A 26340-nucleotide genomic window follows, 5' to 3' on the forward strand; every position below is an offset into this window, starting at 1 on the left:
GGCTGCCAGAGTAAGGGTTTGCAGGCCCTTCTGGACTGTTCCTAAATACATAATGAAAAGAGTTAAGCAATTTACAAAAGAGAGATGGCCTGGCTCTTGCAGAGGACCCAGATTCAGTTCCCAGCACCCACATAGAGGTTCACAATTGTTTCCAGGGGATCTGACAGCCTCTTCTGGCCTCCTCATGTACTACACAAACACACACATAGTTTGAATTATTCAAAACACTAATTCACACAAATTTTTTAAGATTAAAAATAAGTTGGGTGCTTATTCTTGGTTAGAGGGAGCTTTGGAGAGGACATCTTTTAAGAACAAGAAAGAGGGTGTATGCTCCAAGGAAAAGCTCATCCACGATTTGCATATTTTAGCTCTAGTCTTCAGGCAGGTGCCTATCTGTTAATTGTCTGCCCAGGGTTCAGTCTCATCTGACATCATGTAGCTACCAAAGAAGCTTCCAGGTTCCACCCTCCTCTTCCAGCCAGGATGTGCTCAGGGACTTGCAGTAAACCTGGCTGTAGCTAGACATTTGGAATGTGGGTGGAGGGTTAGAAATAGAGAAATCACAGGAGAGTATCAGCTTCCTCGGGCCCACTAATTGACTGCTATTGATAAAGGATATCAAAGGCAGCAGTTTAGAAGGGGGTCACTGTGTCTAACATCGCAAAAACATTGAAAGGAAGAAACTGAAAAATTGAAAAAAGTTGTCAGAAAATTAGAAGCATCCTGATATGGGATTGTTTTGTTTAGGTGAAATTTCAACATCTCCTCAAAGTGACAGTGTCACAACAGAGTGATCCCCAGAAGGCTTGGGAAAAGCTTGAATGATAATCATTGTAGTCCCTCGTGTGTCTTTTTAGAAGATGTCAAAATGGTGCTGATGGGATCCTCAAAACGTCTCTGTGGAGAACTGATCTATTAGAATACTTTATTTCCTGGATACTTAATAAATAATAAAAAATGTTACTGTGAAAGTTTGAGTCAAATATGATGGGAAAGGTGAAACCACTGTAAAAGATTATCCAAAGGCTCCCAACACATCTACAACCCAGTTCCAAGTGATCAGGCATGTGACAGGGCTGGGCCATGCCCCAGCCTCACAGTAGAGTCTGCTGCCCAGGGTTCTTCCACTGTCTTCCCGGAAAGGTGCATGTACTGCTGTGTGCTCTGCGTGCAGTGTCCATCACCAGCATCCATGTAACACGTGTGTCTCGTCCTCAAGCAATCCAGATCTCCTGTGAAGACATGAAGCTTATTGTGCCCGTAGGAAGGGAAACTGTGTGTTCGTTTGCACTCATGAAAAACAGCAGGGAATTTTTTAGAGTGAAATATATTTGATGGTCAGTGGATTTCTTCACTTTTCATTTGAAAGGAAAACATTCAGGGTTGTGAGGACACCATCCCTTGTAGCAGCCACAGGTGCCACCTGCCTTGCCTTACATTTGTTGGTTTCCTTCCCTAGGACATGGCCAATGCCTTTGCACAGAAGCACCTCCGGTCCATAATCTTGAACGTGAGTTCCCTGTGACTGCCTTTAGCTAATGCTTGTTTCTGCTGCTGAATGGTTCTGTGGTCACCATTCCAAGGAGGGACTGTGACTGTTGCCGTTGAGGGTAGTCCACAGGGCAGGCTTACTAACGAATGCTGGGCACTTCTGAAACCTGAGCTTTTTCTTGGACTTCGCTGCCACGGGGCCTACGAGAGATTGCGGCCCCTCCAGGTAGAAGAGGTGAAAGCCTTCACTGCTGCTTGTTAAGACTTCAGAACTGTCAAATAAACACAAATGTCATCAACAACTCAGAGTGGTCTGAAGCCTAGAGTTTGCAGAGGGGAGTACCCTGGCTCTTAAAAGGAGGGGCCCAGTACAGCCACAGCCAGGAGAGGGACAGCAGGACCAGTGAGGTCTGCTCTGCAGGGAGGGGTCAGGGAGCTGCATCCTGAGCTTTGATTTGCTTAGCTGGATGTTAGGACTGAAGGAGATAATGTATAGTCCATGCCTGGCAGGGTGCATGCTATCTGTGGCCAGAGGGAGGTCTGTGTGTGTGTGTGTGTGTGTGTGTGTGTGTGTGTGTGTGTGTGTAGACACCTAGGCTGACCATGGAGGCCAGAAGTGTAGGGCAGAGGGAGGGGCAGACCAGTGCTGAGGCCAGGTCAGATCAGGACTCAGTTTCCCTCTCCCTGCACAGCTGAGACTCAGGATGGCAGAGGTGTGGTTGGGCTCTAGATCACCATGGACTGCCGCAGGAGCTGGGTGCTTGCTGAAGAGCTGGAGAGGAGTCTGAAAGGAGGACTTAGCTCCTGCTATCATGGTTGTGATGTGGGGTATAGGAAGGCAGCAAGTCGGGGTGGGGACAGGAGCCACGATTGGGGCTAAAGAGAAGAGAGTTTATTAGTTGTCAGAAACAGGAAAACCCAGAGACAGCAGTGAAGGTAATAAACGAAACATCAGAGTCAAGCGTGAAAGATTTGGTGCTGACTGTGGCTTTGGCCATTTTCCAGCCTGCTTTGATCTTGAGCAGTTGACCCCTCATCCCTGTGCTTTGATTTGCTTAGCTGGGTGTGAGGACTGAAGGAGATTATACATAGACCATGCCTGGCAGGGTGCATGGCATCTGTGGGCAGAAGGAGGTGTGTGTATGTAAGTATGTGTGTTTCTGAGAGAGACACACACAGAGTAAGTGTGTGTGTGTGTGTGTGTGTGTGTGTGTGTGTATTAAGGCAACAAGCTCCAGCTCAAGCAAACCTGCAGAGTCCGCTGGCTTCACCTTGTCTGACTAGGTTCCCAGGTTGCTGCAACCCTTGTTGCCTTTCAGCAAATGCAGGACAGTGAGTGCACAGGCTCCCACGCGTTGCTGTGGGCACTCCAAAAACAGCTGCCAGGTACCCTCTCACCGTGGGGGCATGAGAGGCACATCTGAGGAAAATCTACCATGTTTGAGATTTAGCTTGATCGATCAGAAGAGGATCTCACAATAGACAGCTAAGCCTCAGGACTTAACTGATTTGCTGGGGACTACCTAAGCGTACTTCTTGAGTGCAGCCAGAGGGCTGCAGCCATTGCTGGTAGAGCACTGAGCTCCCTTTCACCTGGGAATGCTGAGCAAAACCGAAGAGTACATTGATGCTCACCTTGCTTCATAGCCATCTTATGAATGCTGGAGTGGAATGCTGGAGGAAGGACCAGAGATGGACGCACAGGGAGCGGTGGGAGGATGGGGGGTGGAGGGAGCAGCTGAGAAGGCATTTGGAGCAAGGTGGAAGAGGAGATATAAAGAAAACAAGAAGCAGAGTGCAGAGCCCCTGTCTGTGAGAGCAGAAGAGGAGGGCGTGACATGCTGGATTGATGGAGAGGGTGTGTGTGTGTGTGTGTGTGTGTGTGTGTGTGTGTGTGTGTGTCAGCAGGAGACATCCCAGTTCCGCTCTGAGGGCAGCTAGGCCACTCTGGCTCTGCACACGTTCTGCGTGTGGAAGGAAGTTCTGTCCAGAGACAGTGCTGCTTGGAAAGACTGGAGACCTGAATGAGTGACTTTCATTTCAGTGGGATTCATCCCTTTGTGTGAGGCTTTGGCAACTCTCCTGGGCAGCAGAGATGTAGAGCAAGCAGACCATCTGAGGTCCACAGCTGAGGATGAAGTCTAGGAGAGGCCCAGCTGGGGGAATACAGCTCAAGCCTGCCATGGACTTTGAGATGTTCCATCAGCAGTATGAAGGGGATAGGGGAAATGAAGCTTAATTTCTGCTGTATTTAATACACGACACCAACATATTTCAGTATGCAACAGATACATTCATGAAGCATCTGTGACACGTCAGCCTTCTCTGTTCATACTAAGGCTTAATTCTGCTGTGTTTCAGACACTACCTGCTATAGTTTGGACCTGGCCGGTGTTCACCAGCCATGTGCTACTAGGACCATCAATTTGTACTGCATAGGTTCGAAAAGACTGGTCTAGAGTCAAAGCAGGTGTGGGCGGGGTTGGGTTAAGGGAGCGTTGCAGAGTGAGTACTAGGGTGGGCTTGCGCAGAGAAGTCTGTTCCATGCTGCTGTAGCACTCTGTGCTGTGCTGTGCTGCTGGCCCTAACCATGGGGATCTGTCAGGCACTGCTCAGGGCCACAATCACAAGTACCCACAAGTGACTAGTGGCTGCTACACTGTACAGCGAGGTTCTAGAATCAGAGCTACTGACTAAGACCTGAAGGACACAGGTAGGACATGGCAGAAGCTGGATGAGAACCCAGAGTGACAGGATTCAGGGTGTGGGGCAAGGTTATTGGTTGAGAAGTCCAGGGAGCAAGGAGGAAAAGCAGGGTGTTGTTGGGGTGAGGGTGGGTTGAGAGACCCACATATGACAACCAAACTGATTAGCCAAGATGGGCAGAGAGAAAGAACGATGGTCGGGAGGTGAGAGAAGATGGAGGGAGGGAGAATCAGGTCATAGGGAGCTGATGAGCCAAGAGGGTAGGATGGTTAAAGGACGGGCAGGGGCATGGTTTGGGGGATACAGGCCCTATGTGGGGTGACAGGAAAGGACAGAAAGGAGTGGGGAGGATGGTGTGAGGGTGAATAGGAAAGCCAAATGGCCTTCCTCGTAGGTCCATATCATTTAAAGTGGTCTGTTCTAAAGCCTGTCTACCAGTGGTCCTTTCCCATACGCTCACTGTGAGGTGCAAGCCTGGGTGGGTCTGGCTGCCCTTGATGGTGTGCCTCTCCACCTCTGGTGTCTGAGGTTAAACCTTCATTCTCTATTCCACATCCCTGCCCAAGAGAGGAAGGCCTGTATGAATCTATTTTGGCCAAGTTGAGTCCCCCTCCACTCGAGCGCCTTCAAGAACATGCAGGCTCTGCAGCTGGGAGGAAGTGATCCCTGTCCAGTATGCTTACACTCCCCCTACCCTCCCACCCCTGTGGAGATGGCTCTTCAGGAAAAGACAGTGCACTGAGATCTGCTCCTACCTTTGCTATTCCTAGCATGTGATCAGAGGGAATCGACCAATCAAAACAGAGATGGCCCATCAGCTCTATGTCCTTCAAGTCCTGACCTTCAACCTTCTGGAAGAAAGAATGATGACTAAGATGGATCCCAATGACCAGGCAGGTGCTGGGGCCCTTTCTGCTGTAAGCTGTGCTATTTCTTCATGGCTGTGGTCCTTCCACCATCAGTGTGTGTTGGGAATGCTGTGTGAAGTGGTCTGTGTTGGTCCTGTTAAAACTAGCATGGGCTGCATCTCCTGAGGACTTGGGACAAAACCCCTTTCTGTCCTTCTGTCCTACCGCTGGTCCCTCCCAAGAGACTGGCTTGGGAGCACATGCCCTGTGCTTCTCTTTCTTGCTTCCCTTGGCCAGCTGGTTGACCTGCCTACTGCCTTATATCTTTCCAGGCTCAAAGAGACATTATATTCGAACTGAGGAGGATTGCATTTGACGCAGAATCCGACCCTAGCAATGTCCCTGGGAGTGGGACTGAAAAACGCAAGGCCATGTATACCAAGGACTATAAAATGCTGGGGTTTACTGTAAGTACCAGAGTGCCCCCTCCCAGTCCTGACAGCTCTCCCTTCATAGTGACAGCCCTGGAGGAGCAGACAGAAAGAGATGAGGGCCTTTGTGTTTGGCTTGCCTTGGCAGTAGCCCTCAGTGGGTGTACATCACCTGGGCATACACACCAAGACCCATCAGTTTACAGGCCCAGGAAGCCAGTTCCCACAGAGGGAGAGGAGACCATAGGCCTAGAGTGGGTCTCCCTGTGCTGGTGGGCTCTCACCTTAGCGGTATGCCTCCCCATCTCGGGGGTTAAGGTTTAGCTTCCACCCTCCCTTCCCCCTCCCCTGTCCTACAGTGGCGAGGAAGGGGTGGCAGCCTGTGTGAGTGAACTCACCAACAGCTTGCCCTTCACTAAGCTACAGTGACTATTGTCTGGTTAAACATGACTCAGCAGGAGTGGGATTGGATTAACTGTACTGTGTACCTACTCAGTGCTGGCCTGCTAGCTGCTGAGGTGTGAGATGAGGTGTCCTTAGTCTGGTTCTCCAGGATCTCAGATGAGATAGGGTGGAGCAGAGGGCAGGAGGATGCCATCCAGGTCATTCCAAACATGAGGACTCCAGGTTCACAACCAGGCTCCTGCTTTCTCCAGAACCATATCAACCCAGCCTTGGACTTCACCCAGACTCCTCCTGGAATGCTGGCTTTGGACAACATGCTGTACCTGGCCAAAGTCCACCAGGACACCTATATCCGGGTAAAGGCGGGGACAGCCCCTCACTCGTGGTGCCCATCCATGCCTGCCTCCCCTCAACCCTCACTTCCTCTCTCCTCATAGATTGTGTTGGAGAACAGTAGCCGGGAGGACAAACATGAGTGTCCATTTGGCCGCAGTGCCATTGAGCTCACCAAGATGCTCTGTGAGATCCTGCAGGTTGGGGAGCTCCGTAAGTCTCCTGCTCCGTCAGCCAGTCTCCACCTGGAGGGGCACTGGAGGGCCTTAGGCAGGGGTCACTTATTCTTAACCATCCATGAGCTCACGCTTCAGCTTACCCTGTCCGTGGTAATCATGGCTTCTGTTTTGTCTGAGTTAGTGATTTGCAGTGTCTCTTAAGCTCCCTGGGGCTGTGTGTAAGGGCTGGCTGAGTTTATAACAGCATGAAGAAAGCTAAGGACTTGAGGAAAGCCCCTTCATGCTCTTTGATGTCTATAGTCTGTGGTCTGTTTTGTTGTTGTTTTCTTTATTTTTTTTTTTTTGTCCTCAGGATTTGAGTGCAGATAATTCAGAGTTGCCAGATGGGTGGCCTGGGTGCCTGAGGGCAGAGCCTTCACGTTTTCGGTTTCTTCTCTACAGCAAATGAAGGGCGCAATGACTACCACCCAATGTTCTTCACCCATGACCGAGCCTTTGAAGAGCTCTTTGGAATCTGTATCCAGCTGCTGAACAAGACCTGGAAAGAGATGAGGGCGACAGCTGAGGACTTCAACAAGGTCAGTGCTGCCAAGCCACTTGGAGGCTGGTGGAAGAAGACCATCTCGAGACAGCCTCTGACAGCTGGCCAGCGCTGGGGAATCCCTGAGCTGGAAAACCAGCCTGGTCAGGAGTGCTGCATCGCAAGGTCGAAGTACTGGAGAGCCCGAGTCTCCGCTGCCGTGACTCCCTTTGTAACCTTGAGCGGGCATCTTCCCTGTGGTGCCCAAGGCCTGCATTTGTCTGGGGAAGCTAGCACCTGCCACTGTCCTCCACAGGGGTCAGGGAAATACAGCAGCAGAGCTGTACCTGTCATGGGGCAGCCTGGTAGATGAGTTCTGGGAATAGCTAGTGTCAGCAAGCAGGAAAGGTGGCCTGCTGTGCACATCATGGCGCTTCTCAGGCCTCGGTGATCTGAGTGCCCCGCAGTGGAGTGCTGTGCTAGGCCCTCACAGGCTGACAGTCCGGGAGTCCAGTGATGAGGCTGACCATCTCATGGAAATTTTGGAAGTGAGCAGGCAGGGTGGTGTATGTGCATGAGGCTGGTGGGCATGAGTTCTAGGACAGCCTGGCCTGCATAGTAAGACTGTCTCAAAGAGTAAAACAAGAGACCTTGAAAAACAGAAAGAGTTACCTGTAAGACACATACACACACACTTCCCCCCGTCTCTGTGTGCGTGTGCACATGCACATGTGCTTTAATTCTTCCTGAGAATTTTCTTTTCTCAGTAGGATCATGCAGCCCGTACTAGGGAAGGGCAGGGATCCTGCTTTCCTCTCTAACAGTCATTTTAGGGAAACTGTCACATTTTAACACCCCTGTCTGCTGGGCGCTATGCCTGCCTTCCATGTTACAACTCCTGTTCTTCATGACATGTATAGGAAGATACTTTCCTCTCTGTAGAGATGAGGGGGATGGAGGCCTTAGCACCTTTAGTTTGAAAGAATAGGTGAAGGATTTAAGAGTTGAGATCAGAAGCCATTCCCTGATACCATGAGCATTTGAAATGTATGAGGAATGAAACTCATTCTCCATCACGTGACGTGTTTGTAGAAAGTCAGGACTCTGGTGCCCACTCTGCTTGAGACACTGGGTGAAGGAGAGCCTCAGTCTCTGGTTGGCCTGCAGCCTCTGGCTACCTTCTTTGCCCAGGTTATGCAAGTCGTCCGAGAGCAGATCACCCGGGCTCTGCCTTCTAAACCCAACTCTTTGGATCAGTTCAAGAGCAAACTTCGTAGCCTGAGCTACTCAGAGATTCTGCGGTTGCGCCAGTCTGAGAGGATGAGCCAGGATGACTTCCAGTCCCCACCAATTGTGTAAGTGTCAACTGATAGGGCCTGTGTGGGAGGCAGCCCTCTTTCCGCTCCACCCCCGAGAGCACCGCTATCTCAGGGTCTTCTGCTCACTTGGGTGTGTGTGCCCACAGGGAGCTTCGGGAGAAGATCCAGCCTGAGATCCTAGAACTGATCAAGCAACAGCGCCTGAACCGGCTGTGCGAAGGCAGCAGCTTCCGAAAAATAGGAAACCGGCGGCGGCAAGGTAAGGAGGCAGCTGGGCATCGGAAGCTTGCCTGGGTGGCTCTGCGGGGCGCCCCTTTGCCCAGCACTTCCCATACCTCACCTGCTCCGTCCTTGTGTTCCAGAGCGGTTCTGGCACTGCCGCTTGGCACTAAACCACAAAGTCCTGCATTATGGGGACTTGGATGACAACCCTCAAGGGGAGGTGACATTCGAATCCCTGCAGGAGAAAAGTAGGTGCATGTTTCTGTTGCTGTGTCATGACACCTATACTCAACAGGTCCCCTGAGTGCTTGTCCTGGCTGCCTCAAACCCGGTGTCTGGTCTCAGGCATGTGTCCTCTGTTTCCTCATCTGCTAACGGTACTCTCTCTGGACCACCCCAGAGTGGTTGGAGGACAGGACAGGACTTCATTGAAGGGGGTGGGTAGAGGTTCTAAGGCTACAGAGTCTAAATGAAAACCCTGACATAAGCCCCTAGTTAGTTGCTAATGCTAGATGTTGTGAATTAGTGCCACACTCCCATCCACAGAGGACTGTTTTGAGAAAGGCATCCAGGCACTGTTTAGCAGGTAACAGCTTCTCTGTTAGCTGCAGTGCTGCTTGCTTGGCCTCTTTGTCATCTTCACTATTAAAAAGGGAAGTGAGAGGGTTGCCCAAGGCACTACCCCTTGAAGAGATGAACCCAGGTAGCATCTATGACACAGCTAGGGTCTACAGAAAGAGACTGAAGAGCAGGGCAGGTTCAGGCATGCACACTGAGCTGGGAGGGCCCTTGGGCCAGAGAGCTGCCACACCCTGGCACTCTGCCCTGGGCTTCCCTTCCGGCATTGAGGCCAGTGACAGCCAGCTTGCAGCATCAGCTTCCAGGTGTTAATTCCCACTATTCTATCAGTCCCTGTTGCAGACATTAAGGCCATTGTCACTGGGAAAGACTGTCCCCACATGAAAGAGAAGAGCGCCCTGAAACAGAACAAGGTGAGTGGGAGGCTGTCCTGAGCCCCAGCACCTGCCCGTGATGCTGCAGACACAGGTTCTAGGTGCACGCCAACTCTTTCCACTTTCCACTACTCTTATCCACTCAATATTAAGAGTGTTGAACACTATAAAAATAAATAGATCCCAGTGCGCATCTCACCAGCCTCAGCAACCCTGGCAGATTCTGCCACCCACTTCTTATGACTTTGGAGGACTCCAAGTGGCATATCATTTCTTTCATGATGCGACCATGAAGTTCACGTTAACACACCTAGCAGAAGATAAAACCATTATTTAATGTAAAATATTCCATTCGCCTTGAAATGTCCACCTGCTGTCTTATAAATGCCAGGTGTGCACACAGGCACACATTGTACTCAGTTTTAAATCAGGGCTTGCTTGCTGCGGTGTATGCCTCTCTGAGTCCTTCATCTGTGCATTTCTCCTCCATCTTCTTTCCATCTTTGTAGTTTATTAGTTTAATAGACCATATTGCTTATGTGGTCATTTCCCAGAGTCTGAGTTTTGCTGACTGTCTCTCTGTGCTTTTCTTCTGTCCCAGATCTGCAAATTGGCACAGGGACCTAGAGGTTTGATTTGGTTCAGGTTTGACTTTGCTCTGGTATGGCCATATCCTGGATGATATTGGGGCCTGTCAAGAGGCCCATAATGTCTGGGTAGTGTACTGTCCTGTCAGCAGACTATCTGCTCAGAGGTTAAGGTTTGCAAACTAGGGTATTCCATTTGCTAATGAACCGAGACACTTCTCAGTGAAGAAACCTGCCTTTATCTACAGTTGCCTTTCCCCATGGTGCAGTTTATGGAAAAGAGGCTTTTACATACCTGCTTTTAGAGCAGCGAGTTCTTTCCTGCTATCATACAATGGTGACCGATTTTTATGTCTCCGTTTTGTGTTTTTAGTATTCTGTGGGCACATGGGTGTAAGTCAGTCACATGTGACTCTGTGAGCGCATGGGTTTAAGCCGATCGTGCATAACTCTGAGCGGATGGGTTTAAGCTAGTCACATATGACTCTGAGCACAGTTTAAGCTGATCATGAATGATTCTGTGAGTGCACGGGTTTAAGCTGGTCACGTGTGACTCTTCATATTGCAGTTTTCTTGATGCCTAGACTGTCTTAGTTTGTCAGTATTTTGTTTTTGCTGGAATGTTTGTTTTTTAGCTCTCAGAACTTTTTTGTGTCAAGAAAGAGGAAACGAGTCATCTTGGGATATAACATAAAAACATAAGGTGCTATACAGTCCTGGCATTCATGGTTCTGAGTGTTGAAAATACTTTGCTGCAATCATTTTTGTTTGCTTGCTTTCTTGAGCAGAGTGGGTCTCCCCATGTAGCCCAGACTCACCTCAAATCTTCAACCTCCCTATGCTGGGATCCTGGCAGGCACCACCATCCAGGTTCCAAATTTAAGACACTACCACCACTTCCTAGGTGTGACTTTGGCAGGGAGTGGGTGAATGAAGGTCAGTTAACACTGGCCTCAGGTTCAGCCACACCTGGGCACAAGCCTCAGGACCTTGGTGTCATCATAACTGATCATTGCTCCAAGTCACTCAAACCCTTTCTCTGTAGGAGGTGTTGGAACTGGCCTTCTCCATCCTGTATGATCCCGATGAGACATTGAATTTTATTGCTCCTAATAAGTATGAGGTAAGCATGGTGCCACACTGCCTTGAACAGCCGTGTCCTCCCTGTGTGGAGAGGAGGTGTGGCCAGCACAGTATTGTACCCCTGAAGGCCGGTGGCCACAGTGGACCACCAAGTCTGTGGGCCTTCTACCACTGGTTTGGACTATTCACCTTACTGTGTGTGTGTGTGTGTGTGTGTGTGTGTGTGTGTGTGTGTGATATGTAGACCAGGCTGGCCTGGAACTCACAGAGATCTGCTTTCCCCTGATTGCTGAGGGCTGGAATTAAAGATGTGCACCACCACACCCAGCCTTTCACCTTGCTCCTTAGCGGCAGCTGGCAATTATTAGAAGGTAAAGCCTGGTCTGGGGACGGCTTTCCTCTGTAATCTCGAAAGCACGTCTTCCCAGGTGAGTTGAATGGCAGCTACATGGAGCAGACCCAGTCTAGGCTGTGGCTCCAGATGGATCTGCTCTTCCTCACAAGGGGAGTTCCCCTGAAGCCCAGGAAGATGTTAGTGCTCAACTCAGTTAACTCATTAGTTGAGGTCCTATGGTTGAGCACTGGGGGTCAGGCTTCGGGAGCAGTGCTGGGGCCAGTAGTTCCAGCAAAGCCCCGTGAGCAAAGCCCAGAAAAGGAAAACAGCAACAGAGGGCTGGCAGAGCCTAGCCTCTGCTATACCCTTGTGTTCTGAGAGCTGGCTTAATTTTTGTTGTTACTTGTTTTGTTTTTCTGAGACATGGCCTCATGTAGCTTGGAGCTGGTCTCAAATTTGCTATAGCTGAGGCTACCCTTGAACCCTCAATTCTCCCGCCTTTATCTCCCAAGTGCTTGGATGTTACAAGCATTTTCTCTCATGCAGGCAATGTCAATTTCTTTTGTACTTCCCTTTAAAACATTTTTTTTTTAAAACATTAATCGGCTTTTTTTTTTTTTTAACAAAACTGCAATACCAAGTTCCTGTGTGCTTCCTACTCTTTTCATTGAGTGTTTTCTGCCCCTATTTCTTCTCACTGCTCCGGTACTGATTTCCATCTTACATTCCTTAATTGCATTGTAGATCACATTTCCTATTACTTTTTTGAAAGTTTCCACATCAGTCCCCCATAAAACCGTCACTGACAGTGATGGTTGTTTCCCGTCCATCCTTGCTCTTGTCTCCTATGAGTTTTGCGTATTCTGAAGGGTACCAAACAGCACTGCCCTCAGTCCCACTACAGCCCCTGCGGCCACTGTGTGACATTTGCAACTTGCCCACAGTACTGCATCTGGATTGATGGACTCAGCGCCCTCCTGGGGAAGGACATGTCCAGCGAGCTAACCAAGAGCGACCTGGACACACTGCTGAGCATGGAGATGAAGCTGCGGCTTCTGGACTTGGAGAACATCCAGATCCCTGAGGCACCACCGCCGGTCCCCAAGGAGCCCAGCAGCTATGACTTCGTCTATCACTACGGCTGAGCAGGAGGGGACTAGGGCCCAGGAGAGACACTGGCAGCCTGTGCCTTGCCCTCCACTTGTACAAACTCTGTAGTGATTGTGGCAACTACTACTCAGACCCACTGGGACCCAGGGCTTTTCTTGGTCCCATCCACTAGGAGTCATGAAGTCAGGGCATGCTGCCCAACTCAGCACCACTGGGCCTGGGGTGCGGAGTGGACTCAGGATGCTCTTGCCTCCTGCCCTGAGTCTGCACCTGGATCTGGACTTACTGACAGCCATCCTCTTCCCTTTCGAACCTACTCTCCGGTTTGCTGGGCTGGAGCTGGCCTGGCAAAGGCTGCCCATGGAGACAGGAGCCCTGGGGAAGGGGCGAGCCTCGGAGTGACTGTCTTCAAGTGGCTCAGGCAAGGGCAGGCCTTGAGCTTTTGCTTAAAAGGTCTCTGAGGGCTCATTCCAGCCTCATCCTGTGCCAAGATGCCGCTGCCTCTGGGATTGGTCCTAACATCTCTAGTCTCTAGAGGTATCCGTTTCTCTTGCCCATGCAGCTATCAGAAGAGGTATTAATTTTACCCCCAAGCACTCAGTCTCATCCTAGCGAGGCACAGGTCTCCAGCCTGAGGCCATGCTCTCTTAGGCTCCAGGAATGCTGCAGGGAAAGTCAGGCCAAGGCCTCCAGCTCACCCCTCCATTTCTATCTTTTCCTTGCTGAGGAAGAATGTTCCCATACCCCTGGGTTACAGGCCCTTCTATTTGCTTCCTCTTGCCCGCAGACTCGGGCAGTTTGCCTTCCCTCTCCCTCCTGGCACCGTGTGGTTTCTGCCATTAGCCATGATTTCAAGAAGCGGCTGGGGCCACAGCTGTGCCATGGGCCTTCTCTGGTGCTGCAGCACTTGAAGCACACGCAGAGCCTCTCTCCTTGGACGCATGTTAACATGGTGGTATTCAGTACTGGCAGCCTGGCATGGTAGGTACTACCCAATGAAGAGTGTACTATATATTTTCTTTACTATAGGCCATACTTATACAGACGTGTATATATATTTATATAAGATCTTCCTATCTTAGGATAGAATGTTTAAGGGAAAATAAAATTGAGAGCAAAAATGTAGTGCTCTCAATCATGAGCTAAGAATGTAACCGGAGAGCAGCCAGGAGCTTCCTGTCAGTGGTTGTGTTTTCAATAAAGACTCTTTCATGTAGACTGGTTCCTATCAACACCTGCTCCTCTGCGCTTGTTCCCTGCCCCAAGGGTAGGCATTCACCTGGCAGCCTTCATTTTAAGCTGCGGAGAGCATCTGGAGAACTCCCAGCCACCTTCCAAGAGCCCCTTCCTCTCCCCTCATCTCTCCTGCTCTGTCATGCACAGACTGCTCACACCTGCTGGCTAAGGATGCTCACAGATTGTGGTACAGGACAGAGTGTTTCCTGCTCAGCCCTGCTGGGTACAACGCGGAGAGGCATACTGTACACCCCCAAGAACCCATCCTCCCTCTTTTCCCTGCCAGGGACACAGCCAGGGAACAGCTCGAGTACTTGTGCCTTTCAAAGAAGACATGTTCTGCACCCTGTGTGTGCCTGTACTCGGCGCCCAGCCTTCCAGCTGGTGTTTTAAGCTGTTGCTCCCCTCAGCAGCCTTGGTAGCTGGGAGGCTTGAATGAGGACAGTGATGAAAATAGATACTTCCTCTTGCCACTGTCAGGAGGGGGATGAGGACAGGCGCTTTCAGAAGGCATAGAAAGTGCATGCAGCACAGGCCTTAAGGGCTGAATGAAGCCAAGACCTTGGGCTGCGCTGGGTGCCATGGTAGGTCTTAGGAAGCATTGAAAGAACTAACGCTTTCGTCATGCCAGCTGGCAGCAGCCTACAGCAGCAGTGTGCACAAAAGCACAGCTTACACTCTGGCCTTGAGCCTTCTGCTAGGAGTCAGGAGCCCAGCCAAGTCATGTGCAAAGGAAGAGCAAACGCAGAGAACCGGGCCAGCTCGGGTCTGCAGCCCCAGTTTGCATGGCTTTAGTGGTTCTCTTGCCCCTGCACCTAACATGAATCGAATCTGGTTGTTTTAGGTTGCCGTCAAAGCCACTGCTTTCCTGGGCTCCCAGTAAGACTGGCTCCTTCTCACCCCTTCCTTTTGGGTTCCCTTTCCTCTGGGATGACCCTCCCCTACTCAGCCTATTGAACTCTCATAAACGCGTAGGCAAATGTAATTTCACAAAATGTCCATTATTACTTAGCTAGGATCATCTACGTCTTTCTAAAACGTAATGGTTCTCACATCATTTCCCAGTTGCTTGAGGTCCCCACGAGAGACTTATTAGTATCTGTGATTCGTTCCTGGAGCTAGTTTAGGGAAAGATACAAAGGGATGATGTTCAAACGCGTGCTGTGGCCGCTTTAGTTAGGGACGTTCTAGCTCCGCCCACCCTCGCCGGCTTCCGGCGGAAGTCTTGCCTCCAGCGGCACAGTGCCCAGCTCGCGCTTCCGGCAGGAGTCTCTGGGCTGAGCGCCTGGGCGGAGGTAAGTGGGCGTGCGGTAGGCGGACCCTTGCTCTCTCCCCCCGGCCCGGGCTTCAGTTTCCCCAGCCTTCCTGTGGCCCTGGGCCCGCTCGCCCGGCATTTGCCAAGCACTTACGAGGGGCCGGATCTTGGGGGAACCAGACCGACAGACGCAGCCGGCAGGCGCGGCAGGGACACGTGAGCAAACACAGTCGTCACGCGGTGGGAAGTGCCACGCGCAGTGGGGTCCCTGGGGGAAGGGGACAGAAGCCGAGAGCATCAGGTAACCGAGGAGGACGAGGACACCGGCTGACGTGTTGGGCACACGGCCGAGCGTGAGGATGCAGTAGGCAGGCAGGGTCTTGGGAGGACTTGGGGCCACAGCCCAGGGGTCGCCAGTCTATTGAGGCCATCTATCTTGCATTCCTTTCCCTGTTACTGTGGAGGAAGACTCTAACAAAAGCAACTTAAGGAAGGAGGGCCTTAAATTTTCCCCACAGCTCAATATGCAGTCCGTCCTGTGGAAGTCAGGGCGCTGAAAGCTTGAAGCAGCTGGCCACATCCCATCCACAGTCCAGAAGCAGGGAATCTTGAGAGCCATGAATGCTCATTCGTGCCCCTTTTCCTTCATGCAGTCCAGCAGCCCCTAGCCACGAGCAGATGGGCCTCCTCACGTCAGTAAACCTGATCAAGAGAATCCCTTGCTGGTATGCTCCCAGGCCCATCTCCCAGGTGATTCTAGAGTCTGTCAGGTTGACAACACTAACAATAAGTAAAGATGGCTGTTTCTAAGCGTCTTCAGAGTTGGCTGGGGACCTTGATCAGGAATATTAAGCTCCTTGCGGCACCTTGAGGTTGAGCTGTCAGCTGGAGCTGCCTGAAGGGCAGTGGGGTGGTCTTGGTGGGATGGGAATGAAGGCAGAAAAGTGAAGCTGGGTTCCAGCCCTCAGGCAGCTGGTACCAAGTTCTTGTTGGCTGAGTTGGACACTGGCCAAGAAGCTGTCCAGAAAGCAGAAGACTCCAGAGACCGTGGCAAGTTGCACACAATAATAGGTCTCTGAGGAGGAAGTGGCCAGTTTCATGAGAGGAGCCACAGAAACTTGGGCCCTGGAGAGGTGACAGGGAGGGAGCAGCAGTGGTGGCCTGGGTGAACGGCCTGACATTGGAAAGCTTCACTCTAGGTGATGGAATGGCTCCTGCCATGGGCCAGTGTGTTAAATGCCGCTCCTCATGCCAGTGACACCTCTGCCCAAAAAGCACCTGGTTAGAGAAACAGCCCACACAGGCAAGATAACTTGGAGTCTCAATAGTCGGCGGACACAGAGGGTTTTCTCTTTGACGTTAGAGCCTGTGCTTTGAAGCACTGAGCTACACATCCGAGGTACAGCTGAGGAGGTAGAGAGCAGCCAGGTGCCACAGCGTAGCCCCGCCCTGCTCTGATGGTAGCTGCTTTTTCTTGGGGAAAGGGAGACTGAGTTCCTGGCCTGGGCAGATGTGATTGGGAAGCCTGCTCTCCTTTCCCATGGAGCGAGGGTGAGGACCTTAGCAGTTTCACGTCTGTACGTCCAGTGTGAGGCAAACCACTGCATGGTGATGACCTGTGGAGTGAGTAGCTTTATGCTTCCTGGGGTCCTTTCTAGCCAGCTGAGGCCTGGTTTTGTGTTTGGGGATAGGTGATGTTCTTCATGGTGCTCCTAGGGGCCTGGGGGCTGGAGGGTGGGGTTGGGGAGGAGTTGGACAAACTCTGAAGGCAAGACGGGCCTTGAACAGTAGACAGAGGGCAATATAGTGACTAAGTAGGAACTGATCAAAACTAAGTTGAGAGAAAAGGGAACAGGCTGCCTTGCCATGTAGCATGCCCCTCAACTGCCTGGGAAGGGGAAGTAGTGGTTTACAGGGAGCACTGTTTCACAGGGAGCACTGTTTCTCCGGGAGCATTATGTGGACTGTCTCCTGCAGTGTTGGAGACTCAGTGCAGGCCCTCCACAGGCTAGGTCATTTCTGGACCACAGTATGGATTGTTACAACTTGGGGTTGGGGGCATGCTTCTGGCATCTGGTGGGTAGAAACAGGGATTTGCTAATGAATCGCCGTATGTAAGACAGGCTTCTCGAGAAAGATTCCGTAGTGCCAGGCTCTAAGGCCCTAGCATTGAGAGAATGTGGACCTTGAGATCTGTGTGAAGTAGGTTAGACCCTGTGTCCCCAGCTGTGTAGCAGTGTAAACAGGAGCCTGAGACTAGTGGCCCAGGTGACTAGGTCCAGTCAGCGGTTGGATCTGCCTCCAGGGTTCATGGTGACCACAGCCGGCTGCCTGTCGGGAGATGGCAGCCTGCAGAGAGTATGTCAAGATGGAAGGCTACATTAGGCCAGTTTGGGCAGTACCTCTCCCCTGGAGCCACCCCTTTCTTTTAATCACAGCCTGTTTGCTAACCTGGAAATCAGTGGCTCCCAAACTATAGTATAAAACAAAGGTAATTTATGATAAAATAAACCATGTTTCCATCTGTCAGTTTCTGGCAGAGTGGTGCTGGCATCACAGCCAGGCCACTGGTGAGTTCCTCTGCTGTAGAATACAGGAGAATGAGCCCACCATAAGGGGAAGCTCACCGCTACCATGCCAGCAGCTCGTGTCAACAGAGTGGGTTTCCAGGATGGGAAGTCTTGGTTCCATTTTGGCAGCACACATGGTACTCTTAACAATTTCAATGTGTGGCAGAGCCCTGGAAAACTGTTGACGGAAATCAGTAGCCCATCCTCTGCCTCTGTGAATGTTAGAGGTGCTCAGAATGCAGAACCGTCCTTAGCTCCTTGGGCAAGGGCCTTTGTAGTACACTCACTAAATGCCAGGAGCCTCCTCCAGGCTACCACCCAGGGTTCCTAGCTCCTCTGAAGATAGCCACAGTCCAGGAGTCCTTTGGGCAAAGCCCAGAGCCAGCCCAGTTTGCCCTCAGGGAGGTGATTTGATAACAGATTCCAGAGTACAGAGTGGTCTGTCCAGACTGGTACGGGAGGAGTCTGATCCCAGAGGAGCTGGCATTTCAGCCTGGTGGGGGAGAAGCACCTGTCACACACCTGGAGGAACAGGTGTGCTAACGGTGGGTCAGGACTCACCCAGGCAGAGGCTGGACCCCAGTGTTCCCTGAGCCAGGCTCGCCCGGGGCGCTCATGCTGTTGCTGGGCTGACTGATAAGCGATAGTTTGGTTTGGCAGGCACCTCCTCTCTGGGAGTAGCAGTTGGAGACCAGGGCAAGGTCCACCTGGTCCACTTGAGCTCCTAAAGACCTGGTGAGTCCCCTGAAACCCCATTCACAGCCTCTGTCACAGAGTCATCAGAACAAGAAGATAGAGAATGCCGGGGTGTGTGAGGCCCTTGTAGAGTGTAACCCTACTCAAGGGGTTGAGGGCGTGGCTCAGTGGGAGCATGGGCCCTAGCATGAGGCCCTGGCTTCTGTTGACAGCACTAAAAAGGAAAAAAAAAAAAAAGGTCTACTCAAATCACACTCTCTCAGTTGTTACAAAAGGAAGGTAAGAGAGAAATGGTGGGTCACAGACAGAGGAGAGAGTTTGTACTGAAGTAGGCTGCATGGAGAAAGGAAGAAAGGATGGGGGTGGTATTCCCTTCATCCCTTCTGTGCTGGGGACAGACTGGCAGAGACAGACTAGACCAGATTAGACATCGGAACTCCTGGCAGGCTCTGGCCTTTGTGAAGGCTGCTGGGAGCTTCTAAAGGCCTGAAGCAAGCTCTGACAAGACTACATTCATCTGTCAAAAGGTCACTTTGGTGGGAGATTGTGGAGGATAGTCCATACCTGGACTGGGGTGGGACCCGTGGCCTCTGAGTTCTTACTGTGGCCAGACACCCACTCCCTTTTCTCTCCAGCAGTAGAACGGGGGACCTGTGACCTCTGCATCCAGCTGGCCATGGAACAGTTTGGCTCTGGCCACCAGCCCCTTAGGTGAGGACTCCATCTGGGGTCCACAATATGGAAGTCAAGAAGACTCTTCCAGCCAGGGAAACTGCCCTTTGAAAACCATGCCCCAGCTCTGCTGGTCCTTGACGCCAACCATCTTCAAGAGAGGCTCCTGTCCCTGTTGGCCCACAGATGGGGAGGTGGGCCCTCGATGTGGCCTTTGTGTGGAAGGCAGTGCTGACGCTGGGCCTGGTCCTTCTGTACTACTGCTTCTCCATAGGCATCACCTTCTACAACAAATGGCTGACCAAGGTAACCGGGGCCCCACCAAAATGAGGACTGGCCTGAAGATGGTTATAGTTGGTACAGCTGCATCGGGTCGTGGTGGCTTTTCCTGGACATGGGTCCCAGGCGGGCGAAGCAGGTGGCTAGCAGGGGTGGGGGTGATGAAACTGGGCTAGGATCGAGTCCCTGGGCTGCCATTTCTGTGTGACCTCCACACCCCTTATTTCCACGGGGTTGACTCCTCACTCAGAGCACTAGCTTGTCCCCTGCCACCATGGTGAGGAGAGAGAGGGGCAGCAGCCTCTCCATTCCTGCCTTCTGCTTTGGGCCCCACAGAGCTTCCACTTTCCGCTCTTCATGACAATGCTGCACCTGGCTGTGATCTTCCTCTTCTCCGCCCTCTCCAGGGCACTGGTTCAGTGCTCCAGCCACAGGGCCCGGGTGGTGCTCAGCTGGACTGACTACCTCAGAAGAGTGGCCCCCACAGGTAGGCCCAGCTCAGGGAGGGCTGCTGGAGTGCTTAGGCCAGAGATCAGAGGAGCCCTTGTGGCCTTGAGGCCACATCCCACCTTTCCCCCATCCTCCTCACCCACCTCCCACCCCTGCATCTCAGCAAGGAACATCCCTGTCCTTGCTGGCTCATGTGGGCCTCAGTGGGCTCCACCAAGTGCAGAGCAGGGAGCCTCATCATGTGGTGGATTGGGCTAAAAGATTTCCGAGGACTAGTCCTGGGTGGGCAAGACTTGAAGGGTGGATGGGAGCGTCTGGCCCTGGGAGTGTGACGTCAGAAGGGGAGCTGAGAGCTCCTGGTGAAGGTGTGGGAGAAAGGGGAGTCGGCAGGCTGGGCTAGTTGTGGAGGGCCAGGTGCCTTGTGAGCAGTTTGGCAGATCAGGTTAGCATTCTTGTCTGGAACTGTTTAAGTTATTTAGCAAAGGAGACCAACAAGCCTGGCCAGTCGGATTGGGCTCCAGTCCTAAGCACGATAGACTCTTTGGCCAGCGTTAGCCTTGAGTTGCTTGGTGGACAGAAAGGGCAAGCAGGGCCTCAGGTGCCTGAGCCACATGCTTGCCAACGGGCTGCCCTGGCTGGGTGTCCCCTGTCCCCACAGCACTGGCGACAGCACTTGATGTGGGCCTGTCCAACTGGAGCTTCCTCTACATCACCGTGTCACTGTGAGTACTGGCCACACCCTCCACACGCCCTTTTCCCCCTCCAGACTTGCAGATTTGCCCTGTCCAGCTGGCAGCGCCTGTGGGCAGCAGTAGGCCAGCTATTCCACCACTGTCTGGGACCAGCCCTTGCTGTCTCTCAGCTACTCCCTGGCACCCAGCGGCACTCCAGGAAGCCCGGTGCAGAGAGATGCAGTACCTGCCTGCCAGGCAGCAAAGGGAAGCCAGGACATGAGACAGCAGTCACAGTTTGCTTGGCAGGTGTGGGGCCGGGTTTGGGAGTTGAGGAGTGAGAAGTGCAGGCAGTAGAGAGGTCCAGGCATGGAGCGTTCCTGGAGCCTGTCAGAGCCCAGCAGATCCACAGTCAGCTCCGATGTCGTGCTTCAGAGAGTCCCTCGTCTCTTTGTCCAAGTTTCTCACATCCTTCTTTACCTGGTCTCTGCCAACAGCCAGGTAGCGAGCAGAACTGTGGAAGCTTGGCATCAGCCCCACAGCTCGTTCCCCAGTGACAGTCACGCGTCCTAGAGACTTCTTTCCACCAAAGGTCACGTACTGGCACAGATCCAGACCACTGGCTGGCTCCCTTTGGTCTTTGGGGCCTGACTGCCCTCAGGTGGGGTCTGCAGCCTGCATGGTGGGTCTCTGTCTGCTCTACCGCAGGTACACGATGACCAAATCCTCCGCCGTGCTCTTTATCCTTATCTTCTCTCTGATCTTCAAGCTGGAGGAGCTGGTGAGCCCCACATCCCTTGTCTCACCCCATCCCACCCCTCGCCCCCATGTCAGCTGCAGAGGTCCAGGATGAAGGAGGAAATCTGAGCAGTGGCTTGTCGCTCTGTGATATTGATGCCTTTCTCAGGGAGGGGACCTAGATAGGCGTGATGACAGAGGGTTCACAAGTGCAGCAGGGTCGGCATGGCCTGGGGCCCTGGGCTTCCCATGGAGCAATTTAGTGGCTCTTGTGTGTTGGTGGGGTACTTGAGTATTTCAAAACAAATATGACATTAGGAACATGTCAGCTGCACATCAGCCTTGTGTCTATCAGTGGACCAGGACCTTTGGAGGTGGTGAGGCAAGAAGTGTGGCTTTGGTCCCCAGCTCCAAATGTGGCACATGCTTGAGCCCCGAGCTCCCAGTGAGCTGCGCTGTTCCCCACCCAGCATATGACTTGAGCCCTGAGCACGCTGCACTCCTCCCCTCCTAGCGTGCAGCCCTGGTCCTGGTGGTCCTCCTCATCGCTGGGGGCCTCTTCATGTTTACCTATAAGTCCACGCAGTTCAACGTGGAGGGCTTTGCCTTGGTGCTGGGGGCTTCGTTCATCGGTGGCATCCGCTGGACCCTTACACAAATGCTTCTGCAGAAAGCCGACCTGGGTGAGCGTCTGGGGAGGGCGGGGGCTGGGCAAACACAGGCCAACATCCAGGCCTCACACCTTCCCATGTCCTGTCTTGCAGGCCTCCAGAATCCCATTGACACCATGTTCCACCTGCAGCCACTCATGTTCCTGGGGCTCTTCCCTCTTTTTGCCATTTTTGAAGGTATGCTTGGTCTTCACCATCTGGGCACCATAGTAGGCGGATCGAACATTGCTGCTCTGAGCTCGGCACGGTGCCAGGAACAGAGGTTGCCCAGATCCAGAACTCAGTCCCTCCCTAGAGACTGTGGTTTGGGACTAGACAGACACACAGACTGACTAGAATCTCACATGATGGGTACAGAGAAATTACATGTGAAAGACAAGGAGTCACTCCAGATCATGTGGACTGCCGCATAGGCACCGAAGCTGTCTCCAACGTCGTAAATATGCTAGCTTCTCACCCCCCTATCACCAGAGGCGGAGGACTGTTGTCAGCTCTGTCCGGCAGGAGAAAGAAACTGAGGAAACAAGAAGGGTGAAAGCTCACCCAAAGCCCCATAAGCAAGCCAGACTGGGTGCCCAGCAGCCTGGTGTCGGGAGGCTAGGCCCCTGTCACACAGTGCACACGCCTCCCAGGGAGCAGAGTCAGGTCTGTCCCAGGTGGAGTACCTGGGTCAGGAAAGGGGATGAGGATGAGTGGTGGGTGTGTGAACTGACGACACCGGGACACCCTGGCAAGCAGGGCAGCAGGCTCAACCATGTATGTTTAGGGAGTGTGGCAGAGTGGCCATTCCGACAGCTGGGACTGGGGGGACAGCCTGGGTACATCCACAGTTGTTCCAGACTCCTGTGGCTTAAAGAGCAGAGGCCATGCCAGCGGGGGGTACAAGGTGGACAGGATGTTGCCACCCGTCCCCAGTGCTTTGGGATTAGTCTTTGTCCCTTGTTTACCTTCCTTCTCAGAGTCCCAACTGTCCTCAGGGTCATTACAGAAAATTCCATCCCACATCCATTTACGTTTCAAGCAGCGAAGCGTCTCCAGCCGCCCTGAGAAAATTATTCTGCAGCCCCGTTGTCCAGGAAACTTGTGTGTGGAGCCTCATGCTTTTCCTTTTTAAAATCTCTCCCCATTCCTTCATTATGCCCCTCGTAGCAAACACCACACTCACCCCCTCCCCAGGCATCCTCGCCATCCCCCGCTCCGCAAACCTCATCCGAAAGCCCCTGGTTGCCGCCACTTAGCAAAGCTGCATGGATTTAGCTCCTTTAATCTTCTCTGGTAAATTAATCCCCCAAGCGCCTTCATTACTTATGTTGCTCTTCCCCGAATTCCCTTCAATTTGCCACTGCCTTTGCAGTACTGCTGAGCCCAGCACCAAACAAGATGGCCCGTGTCCCCAGGCTGCTGGCCTGGGGCATACCGCTGGTGAATGTTTGCGCCCCCTCCTCCCCCTCGACCCCCCAAAGTTCATGTCTGCCTTCAGCTCCCCCTGCGTCTACTGTGCCCAGTGAATGACCTTCCCTGCTCTGACACACCATGGGGCCTTGCTGTGGGAAGAGCCCAGGAGCTCTTTGAGAAGGAGGGGCCACAGCTCTCGAAAATTGAAGCAAGAATTGGTGCATTGTGCAGTGTGCTCGGGAGCAGGGGGGTGTAGCTTTATCATGAATTTACATATATGTGGTTTGGCTTTGTCTGGGGATGGGTCTTGTGTAGCCCAGGCTGGTCTTGCGCTTTCTTTGTGCTTGGGCCCATCATCTGCCCCCCACGTCCTATAGGTGCTGTGATCACAGCTGTGCACCGCCACACTCAGCTCTGGGCTTTTTTGGATTTTGTCTGTTTGTTTGTTTCTTCATTTTGGAGGGCGGTTGGGTTGTTTTGTTTTGTTTTATTTTTTTAAGATATGTTCCTTAGATTATAATGCTTGTTGGAGAAATGACGATCTAGCCCCCAGTCCTGCTGTTCTGTCAGCAGGGAAACCCAGTTAAAAGGGGGACACCTCTTCCCCCAAGTCCATATATAGCCCGTATTGAGCTGGGCCGTCTTGCTCAGTGGTAGAGCATGTGTCTCCCATGACGCACTGGGTTCCATTGACATGTCTGTGTGCTCACCTGCACATAATCTAAAGGTGAGGGTCCTGCGTTCATACATTTTGCATTCCTATGCAATCAGCCTCTCCCTCAGGCCTTAGGTTCAGTTCCTCTTCTGATAATGGACATGTGTTTCCCTGGATTCTGTAGAAGCCACCTTGGTCCCTGGCTCTCAGGCCATCTGTGAGGAACTATTTTAAAGCTCCTATTCTTTCTCCACCCTCAGACATTCAGCAAGACCCTCCCACGCCCCCCTATGCCAGAGAAGCACAGTAGCTGCTGAGTAGAGTGAGCCAGGCTGCCCATGCCCTGGCCTCCCGCTCTCTCCCTGTTGCTTTCAGGTCTCCATTTGTCCACCTCTGAGAAGATCTTCCGCTTCAAGGACATGGGACTGCTCCTGCGGGTCCTTGGGAGCCTCCTCCTTGGCGGGATTCTGGCCTTTGGTTTGGGCTTCTCCGAGTTCCTCCTGGTCTCCAGAACGTCCAGTCTCACTCTCTCCATCGCTGGCATCTTTAAGGTACATACAGGGAAGTGACCCCAGACCTGCCCTGGAAGGAGCCCCATGAGGGCTCTACCATCTCTGTCCCTGTGTCTGCACCCTGAGGGGGTTGGAGGAGAGACTGGAGAGGGTGGATGTGCCGTGACCTGCCCCTGCAGAGCTGAGGAAGAACTGCTCCCCGGTGCATGCCGCTGGGGATGCAGGCCAGGCCTTTCAGCAACAGGCCTGGGCCGCACTCACCATCGTACTTGACTGGCTGCTTGGTTACATGGCGGTGGCCTGGAGCACTCAGGGTTGATCAGTGATAAGTCCCAGCGTTAAGAGCCAAGCACACGGGTCAGGTCTGTGGAGGAATTTCCCTCTGTCCAGGTAGACGCCATGCAGGAGCAGTGACACCCAAAGCAAATGTTTGAGTGCAGAGTGTCATCCAGCTATGATGAGGAGAGGCATGCCTCCCCAAAGCCATGCTGAGGGCTGTCCATCTGTGGGTGCCTAGCAACAGCAGACTTCCTTACTCCTGGGGCCACCTGTGCTGTAGTCTGGGAGCTGGTTGGCCGTCTGCTTTTGCTAGGAGTGTGTGGAAAGCACCCATGCATCTGCATCTCAGTAACAGTAGGTCTGCAGGCCAGCGACCTGGGCACAGAGGTCCCCGACTTCTGCCTGTCGTGCCAGCCGAGCTGGCTTTGGCCTCAGTGTGCACAGAACCCTGCCCTCCTGGCCACAGAGCCATCTTCTGACCCCATTATCATGCTTCTCCTCACAGGAAGTCTGCACCCTGCTGTTGGCAGCTCACCTGCTGGGTGACCAGATCAGCCTCTTAAACTGGCTGGGCTTTGCCCTCTGCCTCTCTGGCATCTCCCTGCACGTGGCCCTCAAGGCCCTGCATTCCAGAGGTAAGGCGGCTTCCTCCCCGAGGCTTAGTATTACTGGACATAATCCATCTACCTCTCACCCACTGTTGCTCTAGCTGGGGGACGTGTCAGATGGTGCTGCCACCCTGGGAGGATACAGGGCCATCTCCACAGAAGGCTACGAGGCCAGTAACTGGTGTGTCTACCCCAAGGTGATGGTGGCCCTAAGTCCCTGAAGGGTCCAGGCTCCAGCGCTGACCTGGAGCTGCTGCTGCTCCGGAGCAGCCAGCAGGAGGAAGAAGATGATGAGTATTTTGTGACCCAGGGGCAACAGTGACCAGCCCCGGAGCCATGGAAGCAGGCCACTCTGCAGTCAGCGCTGCTGGCGGGGACTGGGGTCCAGCTGGTTCCTGAAGGTGTCTGCAATAGTGGCCTCGGAGTCACCCTGGCAGGAGGGGTACTTGTTAGGGCCTCGGAGACCCTTCCCTCTGGAGCTTGGTCCTGGCTCACCCAGGACCCAAGCTGTCAGTGAAGGGAGCCTGGGGCCTCATCTCCACAGTTGTCCTGGCTCCGGGAGCCAGGGTGAACTTCAGAGGTGTGGTAGTTTCTCAGGTTTAGACTGCGGGACAGCTGGAAAGGAATCCTAAAGAGGCTGGGCCTCATCACCTGGACAGCAGCTTCCTCAGAAGGTAGATTATTTATAGTTGAAATAATGATTTCCTTCTCCGCTGCCCAGTGTTGCCTGAGGCATGAGAGCAAGGAGAGCCCAGGGGCCTGGCCTCTCCTGCTTTCCCTGCCTGGGGCCTTGTCCTCTGCTCTGCCTTCTGTAGCTCATGCTCCTGTTTGTGTCCCAGATCCCACCCTTGGGCCACACCACGGACCTATCACAGGAAATAAATGAGTTTTTCTCAGTACCATCTTCTGGAGAGTTTGCTACTGTCACAGCCCAGATTTGTATTCTGGCTCTGTCGTGTACCTGCTATGTGACTGAAAGCCAATGACTTAGTTTCTCTGTGCTGTAGGTTGTGTCTATTTAAAAAAAAAAAAAAGAAAGAAAAAGAAAAAAAAGAAAGTGTATCCCAGGCTTTCTGGAGAATGTTACAGATTAAGTGTTATGCATGTTTTTTTTTTAATTTATTTTTTA

At 52.6% G+C, this 26340-nt stretch overlaps 2 protein-coding genes across 17 annotated transcripts in view; both read left to right on the forward strand.

Annotated features, from left to right (window-relative positions):
- Elmo2 (engulfment and cell motility 2) overlaps positions 1-13740 on the forward strand; it is a 36956-nt gene extending 23216 nt beyond the window's left edge. For all 6 annotated transcript variants that reach the window (XM_060382832.1, XM_021638198.2, XM_060382835.1 and 3 more), the window contains 12 exons: positions 1463-1513; positions 4971-5093; positions 5381-5515; positions 6136-6240; positions 6322-6430; positions 6838-6974; positions 8108-8271; positions 8382-8494; positions 8598-8705; positions 9367-9449; positions 11043-11120; positions 12359-13740. In XM_060382832.1, the coding sequence (XP_060238815.1) occupies positions 1463-1513; positions 4971-5093; positions 5381-5515; positions 6136-6240; positions 6322-6430; positions 6838-6974; positions 8108-8271; positions 8382-8494; positions 8598-8705; positions 9367-9449; positions 11043-11120; positions 12359-12559 (1407 nt within the window). In that variant the 3' untranslated portion in view covers positions 12560-13740. The remainder of the gene's footprint in view (positions 1-1462; positions 1514-4970; positions 5094-5380; positions 5516-6135; positions 6241-6321; positions 6431-6837; positions 6975-8107; positions 8272-8381; positions 8495-8597; positions 8706-9366; positions 9450-11042; positions 11121-12358) is intronic.
- A 1228-nt stretch (positions 13741-14968) lies between these two features.
- On the forward strand, positions 14969-26110 carry Slc35c2 (solute carrier family 35 member C2). 11 transcript variants are annotated; one of them, XM_060382836.1, is made up of 12 exons: positions 15092-15316; positions 16500-16638; positions 18246-18320; positions 18917-19259; positions 19569-19719; positions 20341-20404; positions 21062-21134; positions 21606-21774; positions 21856-21939; positions 24188-24363; positions 25109-25238; positions 25409-26110. In XM_060382836.1, the coding sequence occupies exons 4-12, from the start codon at positions 19140-19142 to the stop codon at positions 25531-25533; spliced, it is 1092 nt and encodes a 363-aa protein (XP_060238819.1). In that variant the 5' UTR covers positions 15092-15316; positions 16500-16638; positions 18246-18320; positions 18917-19139; the 3' UTR covers positions 25534-26110. The 11 variants fall into 11 exon arrangements, with proteins under 11 accessions (XP_021493898.1, XP_021493961.1, XP_021493914.1 ...); XM_060382838.1 differs by having other exon boundaries at positions 18920-19259; XM_021638239.2 differs by lacking the exons at positions 15092-15316; positions 16500-16638 and adding an exon at positions 15026-15055.
- Positions 26111-26340: the final 230 nt, after the last annotated feature.

Source organism: Meriones unguiculatus, chromosome 4 (assembly GCF_030254825.1).
Source record: "Meriones unguiculatus strain TT.TT164.6M chromosome 4, Bangor_MerUng_6.1, whole genome shotgun sequence".
NCBI lineage: Eukaryota > Metazoa > Chordata > Mammalia > Rodentia > Muridae > Meriones > Meriones unguiculatus.

What these genes read in the sequence shown, in the direction of transcription:
- Slc35c2 (XM_021638223.2), top strand. Translation starts at nt 19,140, where the DNA reads ATGGGGAGGTGGGCCCTCGATGTGGCCTTTGTGTGGAAGGCAGTGCTG. An exon ending in TCTGCAGAAAGCCGACCTGG is followed by an intron (nt 21,775 to 21,855) that starts GTGAGCGTCTGG and finishes CCTGTCTTGCAG; the next exon opens with GCCTCCAGAATCCCATTGAC. An exon ending in TCTTTTTGCCATTTTTGAAG is followed by an intron (nt 21,940 to 24,187) that starts GTATGCTTGGTC and finishes TGTTGCTTTCAG; the next exon opens with GTCTCCATTTGTCCACCTCT.